General features: G+C 45.1%; 1 protein-coding gene across 1 annotated transcript in view; it reads left to right on the forward strand.

Annotated features, from left to right (window-relative positions):
- Positions 1-11,881: 11,881 nt before the first annotated feature.
- LOC110573650 (zinc finger protein 416-like) overlaps positions 11,882-13,647 on the forward strand; it is a 7,242-nt gene continuing 5,476 nt past the window's right edge. The window contains exon 1 of the mRNA XM_044911328.1: positions 11,882-12,002. Within this exon, the coding sequence (XP_044767263.1) occupies positions 11,969-12,002 (34 nt within the window). The 5' untranslated portion in view covers positions 11,882-11,968. The remainder of the gene's footprint in view (positions 12,003-13,647) is intronic.

Below are 13,647 nucleotides of genomic sequence, written 5' to 3' on the forward strand. Positions count from 1 at the left end.
CCCTCCCCCCTCTCATGCTCTCTGTCTCTCATTCTCTCTCTCAAAAAAAAAAAAAAAAAATCTAAAAAAACTGCTAAAACAGTTCTGTTTTATCTGGTAGGCAAGTAAAACTGCTTTTGCTAATTTGGTTATGACCGTAAGACTCTACTCTCTACAGGAAATTCAATCATTCTTTCCTTCATCTGTTAATACTTAGGGGACTAATAATTTTCAGATTCTTTTTTTTTTTAATTTTAAAGATTTTATTTATTTATTTGACAGAGAGAGAGAGACAGCAAGAGAAGGAACACAAGCAGGGGGAGTGGGAGAGGGAGAAACAGGCTTCCCGCGGAGCAGGGAGCCCGATGCGGGGCTCGATCCCAGGACCCTGGGATCATGACCTGAGCTGAAGGCAGACACTTAACCGACCGAGTCACCCAGGTGCCCCAATTTTCAGATTCTTGATAAGAGAAAGTATTATTCTGTGTAGAGTGGAACAATCAGGTTCTGGGAACCCCTAAATCCTGTAATAGGAGAACATGAATACTATGTATGTTGGTTATACAAAGATTACTCAAACTAACTGTTTTAGCTTCATCAATAGAAAACTCCATGAAATTTTGAAATAGTATAACAGAGGAAAAATTTTGAGTTTTGGAATTTGGACAAAATCTCTCACTTTGTAGGTTTTTTGGTGTATATATATAGTGGTAAAATGTATGTAACACAAAATTTGCCATTTTAATAATTTTCAAGTATGTAATTCAGTGGAGTTGAGTAAATTTGCAAGGTTTTGTATTTCCTACCACTATCTATTTATAAAACCTTTTTTATTGAGGGGCGCCTGGGTGGCTCAGTCGTTAAGCGTCTGCCTTCAGCTCAGGTTATGATCCCTGGGTCCTGGGATCGAGCCCCGCATTGGGCTCCCTGCTCAGCGAGAAGCTGGCTTCTTTGCTTCTTCCTCTCCCACTCCCCCTGCTTGTGTTCCCTCTCCCGCTGTGTCTCTCTCTGTCAAATAAATAAATAAAATCTTTAAAAAAAAAACCAACCTTTTTTATTGAGGTATAGTTCACATACAATGTTATATTAGTTTCAAGTATACATCATAGTGATTTGACAACTCTATACATTACACAATGCTCACCATGATAAGTGTAGCTACCACCTATCACTGTGCAGTTTTTACAATATTTTTTTAAAGATTTTATTTATTCATTTGAGAGAGAGAACAGAGGGAGAGTGAGAGGGAGAAGCAGACTCCCCGCCAAACAGAGAGCCTGATGCTGGGCCCGATCCCAGGACCCTAGATCATCCCTGACCCAAAGGCAGACGCTTAACTGACTGAGCCACCCAGGTGCTTCAGTTTTTACAATATTTTTGACCATATTCCCTCTGCTGTACTTGTTGTCTCTGTGACTTATTTATAGTTGGACATACAAAACTTAAAAAAAAAAAATCAAACCAAACAGAAAATATGTACCCCTTAAGCAATATTTTCCCATTTCCCCCTCCACCTAGCCCCTGGCAACCTCTAATCTATTTTCAGTCTCTATGAGCTTGCATATTCTAGATATTTCCTATAAGTGGAATGATAATATGTATCTCTTTGGGTCTGGCTTTAATCACTTAGCATAATGTTTTCAAGTTTCACCCATCTTGTGGTATGTATCAGAACTTCATTCCTTTTTATATTTGAATAATATTCCATTGCATGACTGTGTCACATTATATTTTATTTTATTTATTTTTAGAGAGAGAGCATACAAGTGGTGGGAGAGGGATGTAGGGATAGGGTGAGAAAATGTTAGGTAGGCTCAACTCCCAGTGCAAGGCCCCATGCAGAGCTCAATCTCACCACCCTGAGATCATGACCTGAGCCCAAATCAAGAGCCAGACACTTAACCAACTGAGCCACTCAGGCACCCTGAATGTATCACATTTTAAAAAAATCCATTCATGTGTTAACAGATACTTGGGTTATTTCTACCTTTTGGTTATTGTGAATAATTCTGTTATGAACATTGGTGTACAAATGTTTGTTTGAGTCCTGTTTTCAATTCTTTTGGGTGTGTACCCAGCTAATTGCTGGACCCAATGGCATTTTTATATTTAAGTTTTTGAGGAGCTACTAAACTGGTTTCCACATTGTTAAACTATTTTTTACATTGTCCCATTTTACATTCCCATCAGCAGTTTATGAGGGTTCCAATCTCTCCACAGCTTTGTCAATACTTTTTTCCCCCAGAGCCATCCTGGTAGATGTGGATTGATACCTCATTGTGGGTTTTGGTTAGAATTTCCCTAATGACCCATATCATTAACATCTCAAGTAATTTAGACCTGCTGTTTTCCATGATCCCTTTCCTTATCTATTTTCCCTCCACTGACCTTCCATCAGTGTATAAACAGGGACTGGCACCTAGTCTCCTAAAAGGAAAACTCTTTTGTTTCCATCACCTCCTTAAAGCTCTATTCCATTTCCTGAGGCTTGCTGGATCCTCTTCTCCATTGCCCATCCCAGTCAGTTTTGCAGCCCATACGTTAAATTCCCTCCTCCATTACCTCTCTTCCATTCCCCCAATGAAGTCAGGGAAATCCATCTTTTTTCCAGTGAGTAAACTTCACACAGTAAAAAGATCTCCAACAGGAAGGAGACATATCCTATTAGAAATAGAGGTAATATATGACTTGAACCTGTCACTTTGGGATTTTCTTCCCCCTTTATTCAACTCAAAAAATAACTTTCCTAACTCCAGTAAATCTCCTTCCAGAAGGAGCTCCTACTTCAAATAAGATTTCTTCCGACCTTTAAATAAGTTAGAGGTTTCATGCAAACCAGCCCTACAAGAAATATGAAAGGGGTCCTCTAAGCAAAGAGAGAGCCTAAAAGTAACACAGACCAGAAAGGAACAGAGACATTATACAATAACAGTCACCTTATAGGCAATACAATGGCACTAAATTCATATCTTTCAATAGTTACCCTGAATGTAAATGGGCTAAATGCCCCAAACAAAAGACACAGGTTATCAGATTGGATAAAAAACCAAGACCCATTGATATGCTGTCTGCAAGAGACTCATTTTAGACCCAAAGACACCTACAGATTTAAAGTGAGGGGTGGAAAACCATTTTTTTTAAAGATTTTATTTATTTATTTGATAGACAGAGACACAGCGAGAGAGGGAACACAAGCAGAGGGAGTGGGAGAGGGAGAAGCAGGCTTCCTGTGGAGTAGGGAGCCCGATGAGGGGCTCGATCCCAGGACCCTGGGATCATGACCTGAGCCGAAGGCAGACACTTAATGACTGAGCCACCCAGGTGCCCCGGTGGAAAACCATTTACCATGCTAATGGACATCAGAAGAAAGCTGGGGTGGCAATCCTTATAGCAGACAAATTAGATTTTAAACCAAAGACTATAATAAGAGATGAGGAAGGACACTGTATCATACTTAAAGGGTCTATCCAACAAGAAGATCTAACAGTTTTAAATATCTATGCTCCTAACATGGAAGCAGCCAATTATATAAGCCAATTAATAAAAAAATCAAAGAAACACATCAACAATAATACAGTAATTGTAGGGGACTTTAACACCCCCCTCACTGAAATGGACAGATCATCTAAGCAAAAGATCAACAAGGAAATAAAGGCTTTAAATGACACACTGGACCAGTTGGACTTCACAGATATATTCAGAACATTCCATCCCAAAGCAATAGAACACACATTCTTCTCTAGTGCACATGGTACATTCTCCAGAATAGATCACATCCTGGGTCACAAATCAGGTCTCAATCGGTACCAAAAGATTGGGATCCTTCCCTGCATATTTTTGGACCACAATGCTTTGAAACTAGAACTCAATCACAAGAGGAAAGTTGGAAAGAACTCAAATGCATGGAAGCTAAATAGCATCCTATTAAAGAATGAATGGGTCAACCAGGAAACTAAAGAAGAATTAAAAAAATTAATGGAAACAAATGAAAATGAAAACAACTGTTCAAAATCTTTGGGATGCAGCAAAGGCAGTCCTAAGAGGAAAGTATATGGCAATACAAGCCTTTCTCAAGAAACAGGAAAGGTCTCAAATACACAACCTAACCCTACACCTAAAGAAGATGGAGAAAGAACAGCAAATAAAGCCTAAACCCAGCAGGAGAAGAGAAATAATAAAGACCAGAGCAGAAACCAATGAAATAGAAACCAAAAGAACAGTAGAACAGATCAACGAAACTAGGAGCTGGTTCTTTGAAAGAATTATTAAGATTGATGAACCCCTGGCCAGACTTATCAAAAAGAAAAGAGAAAGGACCCAAATAAATAAAATAATGAATGAAAGAGGAGAGATCACAACCAACACCGACAAAATACAAGCAATTATAAAAACATACTATTAGCAACTATATGCCAAAAAATTAGGCAATCTCAAAGAAATGGATGCATTCCTAGAGACATATAAACTACCAAAACTGAAACAGGAAGAAATAGAAAACTTGAACAGACTCATAACCAGCAAGGAAATTGAAGCAGGGATCAAATATCTCCTAACAAACAAAAGTCCAGGGCTGGATGGCTTCCCAGGGGAATTCTACCAAACATTTCAAGATTTAACACCTATTCTTCTGAAGCTGTCTCAAAAAATAGAAATGGAAGGAAAACTTCCAAACTCATTTTATGAGGCCAGCATTACCTTGATCCCAAAACCAGACAAAGGAGAATCCCCATCAAAAAGGAGAATTACAGACCAATATCCCTGATGAACATGGATGCAAAAATTCTCACCAAATTACTAGCCATAGGATCCAACAGTACATTAAAAGGATTATTCACCATGACCAAGTGGGATTTATTCCTGGGCTGCAAGGTTGGTTCAACATTCACAAATCAATCAATGTGATACAATACATTAATAAAAGAAACAATAAGAACCATATGATTCTCTCAACAGATGCAGTAAAAGCATTTGACAAAGTACAGCGTCCTTTCTTGATTAAAACTCTTCACAGCATAGGGATAGAGGGTACATACCTCAATATCATAAAAGCCATCGATGAAAAACCCACAGTGAATAACATTCTCAATGGGGAAAAACTGAGAACTTTCCCCCTAAGGTCAGGAACACGACAGGGATGTCCACTATCACCACTGCTATTCAACATAGTACTAGAAGTCCTAGCCACAGCAATCAGACAACAAAAAGAAATAAAATGCATCTGAATCGGCAAAGAAGTCAAACTCTCACTGTTTGCAGATGATATGATACTTTATGTGGAAAACCCAAAAGACTCCACCCCAAAACTGTTAGAACTCATACAGGAATTCAGTAAAGTGGCAGGATATAAAATCAATGCACAGAAATCAGTTGCAGTTCTATACACCAACAACAAGACAGAAGAAAGAAATTAAGGACTCGATCCCATTTAAAATTGCACCAAAAACCACAAGATACCTAGGAATAAATCTAACAAAAGAGGCAAAGAATCTGTACTCAGGAAACTATAGAATACTCATGAAAGAAATTGAGGAAGACACAAAGAAATGGGAAAATGTTCCATGCTCATGGATTAGAAGAACAAATATTGTGAAAATGTCTACGCTACCTAGAGCAATCTACACATTTAATGCAATCCCTATCAAAATACCATCAACTTTTTTCAGAGAAATGGAACAAATAATCCTAAAATTTGTATGGAACCAGAAAAGACCCCAAATAGCCAAAGTAATGATGAAAAAGAAAACCAAAGCCTGGTGGCATCACAATTCCGGACTTCAAGCTCTATTACAAAGCTGTCATCATCAAGAAAGTATGGTATTGGCATGAAAACAGACACATAGATCAATGGAACAGAATAGAGAACCCAGAAATGGACCCTCAACTCTACGGTTAACTAATCTTTGACAAAGCAGGAAAGAACATCCAATGGAAAAAAGACAGTCTCTTCAACAAATGGTGTTGGGAAAATCGGACAGCCACATGCAGAAGAATGAAACTGGACCATTTCCTCACACCACACACAAAAATAGGCTCAAAATGGATGAAAGACCTAAATGTGAGACAGGAATCCATCAAAATCCTTGAGGAGAACACAGGCCGCAACCTCTTCGACCTCAGCCACAGCAACTTCTTCCTAGAAACATCACCAAAGGCAAGGGAAGTGAGGGCAAAAATGAACTATTGGGACCTCATCAAGATAAAAAGCATTTGCACAGCAAAGGAAACAGTCAACAAAACCAAAAGACAACCGACAGAATGGGAGAAGATATTTGCAAATGAGATATCAGATAAAGGGCTAGTATCCAAAATCTATAAAGAACTTATCAAACTCAACACCCAAAGAACAAATAATCCAATCAAGAAGTGGGCAGAAGACATGAACAGACATTTCTGCAAAGAAGACATCCAAATGGCCAACAGACACATGAAAAAGTGCTCAGATCACTTGGCATCAGGGAAATACAAATCAAAACCTCAGTGAGATACCACCTCACACCAGTCAGAATGGCAAAAATTAACAAGTCAGGAAATGACAGCTATTGGCGAAGATGTGGAGAAAAGGGAAGCCTCCTACACTGTTGGTGGGAATGCAAGCTGGTGCAGCCACTCTGGAAAACAGTATGGAGGTTCTTCAAAAAGTTGAAAATAGAGCTACCCTACCACCCAGCAATTGCACTACTGGGTGTTTACCCCAAAGATACAAATGTAGTGATCCTAAGGGGCACGTGCACCCCAATGTTTATAGCAGCAGTGTCCATAATAGCCAAACTATAGAAAGAGCCTAGATGTCCATCAACAGATGAATGAATAAAGAAGATGTGGCATATATATACAATGGAATATTATGCAACCATAAAAAATGAAATCTTGCCATTTGCAATGACGTGGATGGAACTAGAGGGTATTATGCTAAGCGAAATAAGTCAATCAGAGAAAGACAATTATCATATGATCTCACCGATATGTGGAATTTGAATAACAAGGCAGAGGATCATAGGGTAAGGGAGGGAAAAATGAAACAAGAAGAAACCAGAGAGGCAGACAAACCATAAGAGATTCTTAATCTCAGCAAACAAACTGAGGGTTGCTGGAGTGGTGGGGGGTGGGAGGGATGGGGAGGCTGGGTGATGGACATTGGGGAGGGTATGTGCTATGGTGAGCACTGTGAACTGTGTAAGACTGATGAATCACAGACCTGTACCCCTGAAACAAGTAACACATTTTATGTTAACAAAAAAATAAATAAATAAAAATATGCATGCATAATCATTCTGTGGATTTCCATGTAGTCAGAGCGCTCAGGGCTGAGGAGGCTGGAATTCCTATATACGCCTGATAGAAAATGGGATATGGGCACCGAAGAAGCCTCAGAAATCTGCAAGAAGTCACCAGGGTGTCTGGAAGAAAACTAACCTGTGCCGGTGCTGGGTGAGACTTCACAAGGCTGGGCGAAGAACTACACCTGGGGCTGGGAACCCGCTCCAGGTTGCACAGGCCACACAGGGAGGGTAATATCAGAACCCTGCAGGAAAGAAGAGCAGCAATGACTCCCCCTGTTGCTTGCACTCAGGCTGTCACCCCACCCTACTACCCCATAAGCGTTTCTCACCCTTTGATTTACCAAGTATTTTTCAATTTTCTGTTTTAAAAGAATTCACCATTGCTTTGGGTTGCTTTTTTGGATACCCCTGCAGGAAGACGCACCTGCACTGGAGGCCCTTGTCTGGAGCCAAGGGGCGGGGGGGCGGGGGGGGGGGAGTGTCCCAGGTGGAGTCTTCCTTCAATGGACTCGGACTCAGGGGCAGGTGGGTCTTGGATGCACGAGGGGCCCACGGGTAGGCTCCGCATGGGGCTCTCAAGGTTCACTGGCTAATTCTTTCCCTCCTCAAACAGACATACTTCAAGCCAGCAGGCCAGGTGATCGGAGGCCGAATCTGACAGGGGACAGGGTGGGCTGGGCACAGTGGGGGTGGCACTTCAGACCCGTCGGGGCCAGTGGGCCCCAGGGAAGCTCGGTGGAGGGCAGGGGAGCGCGGGGGCCAAGGGACATACCTAGAGTCTCCATCCCAGGCCCCTGAGTCTGAGTTCCCCTTCTTACCCAAGGGGCCGAACTTGACTTTCACACGTGACCTCCAGGGGGCGCCCGCCTGGGGAGCTGCTCTCAGGGTCCCCGGGTAGGAGAGCCGGGAGCTGTGGGCGCGCGCGGAGGTTACTGTGTCGGGCTCCTCCCTGCAGGGCTCCCCCGGGCCCCCCGGGCCCCCCGGGCTCCAGGCGCCGCGTCTCCACTGCTGGTCCCGGGGGCGAAGGGCCTCACTCTGACCGCAGACCCGAGCCGCCAGCGACGCGTTCGCGCGGCCCTTGGACGGCCGAGTTCGCACCTGTCGCCCCCGAGGCCAAATCCCGACCTCTGCGGGCGACCCCAGGAGGCGCACACGAACCCGCCGGCCCTGATCCGGTCAGGTCCTGCGCCCCTGGGGAGCGGCTCCGAGACTGGGGAGGGGGCTCAGCACGTTTCTCAGAGGGCGTTTACCCGGAGACGCCTCCCACCTCACCCGCGACCACCCCGCTCAGCTGAGGGGTGCCCGTGTGGGGTTGAGCTTCCGCGACAGCACCGTCGCCGGGCCCTCTCCCGCACACCTCCTGAGGCAATGTCAGTACTTGCAGAGCAAACGCGGCCTCGAGACTCTGCGAACCTCGTGCCGAGGGCCCCTGGCTGGGCCCGGGAAACCGTGGGAACTACGTTACCCATAATGCCCGGGGCCGCGTGCCCAGGATGCAGCCAATGAACGCGCAGAAACAGGGCGTTTCCGCTTGTGGACCAGAGCATCTGGGAGGGACTTCCGGCACCGCTGTCGCGGCAGTCACTTTGACTGCTTTCGCGCGCAGCGGCGATCTGAGTCCTTTAGGAGCGGGAAGGTGCGCCCGGGGTGATGGGAACGAGAAAGCGGTAGGGGAGGGGTTGTCCCCACTGCACGGCAGCTGGCGTGAGGTCGACGGCGGTGGTTGACAACTGTGCACGGGTCCCGTCTCTGTCGCCGGCTTCTTATGACCCCCGCTCCGCCCATACAGTCCGATGGCCGGGGCCACGCCCGGAACCCTGCTCCGGTGAACGCTCGTCCCCGGGCCCTTCCCGCCCTCCCCCGACCCAGATCCTAAAGGCCCGAGGGCGGGGCGCCTGCTCGCGTCCCTGCCGCCCAGGGCCCGGTGTTTGGGACAGTGGGGAGATCATGGGTGGCGTCCCCATATCTGAAAGCCAGTGTGATGAAGTGCGAGAATGTTACAGGCAGAGGGACAGGTTTGCTGGGGCGATTGATCCAGGAGCAAATGCTCCTGGAGAGTGCCGAGTTTTAACTTAATTCTCAGGATGCTGGGAGGCATGGAAGGTTGTGAATAGAAGAGACACAGGATCTGAGTTAGGCTTTTCAAAGTTTTCTAAAAGTTGCTCAGAGTTAGAACAGACTGGAAAAGGGATGATAACACCGAGGCACAGGGAGGTTGAGTCTTTGTCCAAGGTCACACAGCTTTAAGAGTCAGCACTGGGGACCGAGGCTGAGAGATAATGCAGTCATCCCGGGTCACCTGGCTCCAGGGCTGGGCAGGGGTGCAGGGAGGCCTGAGCCTATGGAGCCCTGCAATGGTTACATCCCTCTGATGTCCCTCATCTTCTCACAGATTCCCATGACCAGAGAAGCACTTATGGACTGTGGGAAGGTGAGTGAAGGATATTCCAGGCCCTCAATGGTCCTGATCCCACCCTTTGTCTCTGGGATTGTGTCCTCTGACTCTTTGCCTGCCACTCTTCACTCTTCTTGGTCCAGGAGACCCTGAAGAAACTCCAAGCCCAGGGTCATAAATCCAGGCTGGAAGTTATATGGAGAGGTTCCTATTGCTGGCACCCAATACAATGAGGTATAAAAGATTGTTCCAGACATAGGTATCAGAATATGTTCATGCTAGGAGGTGAGGATGAGTTTGTTCAGGGAACTGCAGTTCTCCCTTCTTATCATGAGAGAGAAAGGAGAACTGAGAACAGGTGGGAAGGGGTCAGGCGTGGAATGGCTCCATGAAAAGTTGGGTGTCTCTTCTGGAAGTGGTGGGAAACGTAGGTTTGGAACAGAGGGAGGTGATCTGACGCAGGTTTCATCAGGCTCCCTGTGGCTGCAGCCTGGAGAGGGAGAGCAGATACTGTTGGAGTTGGGAGGTGATGGGAAGAACAGGGAAGAGGAAACTGCAATACTTCAGGTGAGAGTTGGTGGTTGTACCAGGGAGGTGGCTGTAGACGTGGGAGAGCCAGCTGGATTCTGGATCCGTTTTTTAATTAGGGCTGCCCAGAATTTCAGGTTTTGCTAATGAGAGAGAGAGGAAGAGAGTTTCAGGGCTCAGCAGCTGGAAGGATGGAAACTCCATTAACCAGGATATTAAAGTTGGTAGTAAGATTAATTTTCACTGGGGACATCAGTTTTGTTTTTGGCTATCTTTTTTTTTTTTTTAAGATTTTATTTATTTATTTGAGAGAGAGAGAATGAGAGACAGAGAGCATGAGAGGGAGGAGGGTCCGAGGGAGAAGCAGACTCCCTGCCGAGCAGGGAGCCCGACGCGGGACTTGATCCCGGGACTCCAGGATCATGACCTGAGCCGAAGGCAGTCGCTTAACCGACTGAGCCACCCAGGCGCCCTGTTTTTGGCTATCTTAAGACTTGGAGATGTTTCAAAGAAAAATTGTGGAGAACAATTAGTAGATGGCCACACAGGTCTGGAACTCTGAGGAGGGGTTCAGTAGGGAGACATTCGGAAGGTGGTGGACAATAAAGGTATTGGCTGCCCAGCAAGGGGAAGGTAAGAGCCGGATTGAGTGTCATGCCTGGGCATCTGGGTGGGGTGCTCGGCCTCATAAACATAGCTGAGGGAGAGAAATGGTTTTGGGAAGGTTGTGGGAGAGAGGACAATCTGTCAGGTGGCCAAGGCGTCCATAGGAAGCATAGACATAAGAGGAATGTGTCACAAGAGTAATTGAGACAAGATGACACCGAGGCCCAGACTAGTGTTTATTCATGCTGTGGACTTACCAGCAATTTATTGTGTCCCTTGGTGTATCTTAGGTGTTGCAGTTAGGCTGGCAAATTAGCACAGGAACACAAGTCACCATCTAGGAGCATCACTGGGGCTGGGGTGGAAGACCTCCGGGGCTGGGCTCTGAAGGATGATTTGATGGAGAGGAAGGCAGTGGCTGATGAGGGAACTTCAAGTGCACCACAAGTGGAAGAGAGCCATGGGGTCCTGAGATCTGCAGGTGGTTCTTGGTAGCTGGGATTGAAGCAAGAACTAAGCAGGGAGGCCTTCAAGCAGGTTTCGTCCCCTCTGGCAGTGGGGACCATTGGAAGTCTGGGGTAGTACTGGATCCTGTTTGAATTTGCCAAATACCACCTGGATGCCATATGTGGGTAACATGTTGGGAGGACAGGGTGATGCTTCTGGGTAGGAGGGTAGAAGTGGCTTACAGAGTGAGACTGAGAGAGAGGTATGGTAGAAATAGTTACATGAAGAGAGAATATGAACTGAAGGACCTAGGGCCATGACATTGAGGACATAAGGTGGAAGGGTGAGCCCACATTTGGTTGTGCCTCGAAGGCACAATCTGGGGGACCCCCAGTTGCCTGACATGAGGACATATGCCCTAATGCCAGGCTCAGTGTTTAGATGGCATCTCCCTGCCCACATGCCTGTTGTTGTTGTGGGCAGTCACAACGATTGTGATACCTCGAGAAGAGAGCAGGTATCTCTGGCTCCAGGGTGGGGCGTTGGAAGGAGGGTGAGCAGGGGATGTATGTCTGGGTGAAGAAACTTGGAGTCCTAGAAAAGAAACTGATCAAGGAATGATCTATCCCCATCACGGCAGGGCTGTGTGACCTTTGAGGACATTGCTGTGTACTTCTCCTGGGAGGAGTGGGGGCTCCTTGACGAGGCTCAGAGACACCTGAACTGCACCGTGATGCTGGAGAACTTGGCACTCATAGCTTCATTGGGTAAGGACTTCACACTCACCCCAGTGTCCTGGTTTTTGTCTTTCCTCTTTTAGTTCACAGGAAGCTCTGCCCTTTCCACAGCTAGACCACGGGTTCTGCGCACTTCCCCATTTTCTTGGCATGTGTGTCATCAGTGGTAGACCATAGTTGTGTGTGCACTGCCCGGAGAAGACCTAAGTCCTGTTGCTCCAAGCATTCGGGAGTGGTCTGGGATTTGGGAGTCTTGCAGTCAGCCTAATGCACCTTACCTTGTTTGTCCTCTCCCTGGCAGGATGACTTGTCCGGATCCATGGCACCTTGTGTTCCGAGTTCTAGATTACTGATTGAGTCAGTGATTTGAATGTTGATGTTGGAGATGGGGTCCTTATGGATGGGACCACAACATTAAGGTTATAGTAATCCACCAGGAGGTACCCTTTAATTTTTCCAGATTCAAGAACAGGCACAATCAGGTTGCAGGAGAGAGAAGTAGTGAGGATAATCACCCTTTTATTTATTAGATTTTTTTTTAAGATTTTATTTATTTATTTGACAGAGAGAGACACAGCGAGAGAGGGAACATAAGCAGGGGGAGTGGGAGAGGGAGAAGCTGGCTTCCCGTGGAGCAGGGAGCCTGATGAGGGGCTTGATCTCAGGACCCTGAGATCATGACCTGAGCCGAAGGCAGACACTTAATGACTGAGCCACCCAGGCACCCCTATTTATTAGATTTTATATAACAAGTTTTAATCCTTGGAGGCCCTGTTTTAACTTACATTGGTGATATTAACTATTTTTCCTGGGGCGGAGGTAGGGGACTGTGGAATCCTATTTTATTAACCCAATCTGTGTCAAAGACCTACATTAATTTTAAGTGCATTATTCATCATGCTAGAGCATCTGTGCCCAATATGGGATATTTTGGGGTGTTATGACATTGGGAAATTTAGGCAGGGCTATAGTTCAAATGAGGCATATCTATTTTTCTGTTTTATATCTGAGTATAGGAGTACAGTGTGTAAAAGTAGTGGGATTCCCTAGATATGATTTGAGCCCCAGTAATGATTATGTTTCTGAGGTTTGGGCTTTGGTGCCTTTTAGTAAATGATGTTTAAACACTTTATTGAGGAATTATTGACATGTAAAAAGCTGTACATATTTCTCGGATACAATTTGATGGGTTCAGGATAAGTATACACCATAAAACCATTACCATCATCAAAGTCATAAATATATCCATCACCTAAGTTTCCTCCTATCCCTTTATTATTATCATTTGTGTGTGTGGTAAGAACACTTAACATAAGATTTATCCTCTTAGCATATTTTAAGTGTACAGTAGTTCCCCCTTATCCATGGTTTCTCTTTCTGCGGTTGCAGTTACCCACAGTCCACTGCAGTCTGGAAGTAGATGATCCTCCTTCTGATGTATCTTCAGAAGGTCAGTAGTAGCGTCATGATAAGTCACAATGCCTACGTCATTCACCTCACTTCATCTTATCACATAGGCATTTTATCATCTCACATCATTACAAGAAGAAGGTATAGTACAGTAAGAAATTTTGAGAGAGACGACATTCACATAACTTTTATTACAGTATATTGTTATAATTGTTCTATTTTATTATTAGCTATTCTTTTTTTTTTTTTTTTTTTTTTTTTTAAA

This window comes from Neomonachus schauinslandi, chromosome 16 (genome assembly GCF_002201575.2).
Source record: "Neomonachus schauinslandi chromosome 16, ASM220157v2, whole genome shotgun sequence".
In the NCBI taxonomy this organism is placed as follows: domain Eukaryota; kingdom Metazoa; phylum Chordata; class Mammalia; order Carnivora; family Phocidae; genus Neomonachus; species Neomonachus schauinslandi.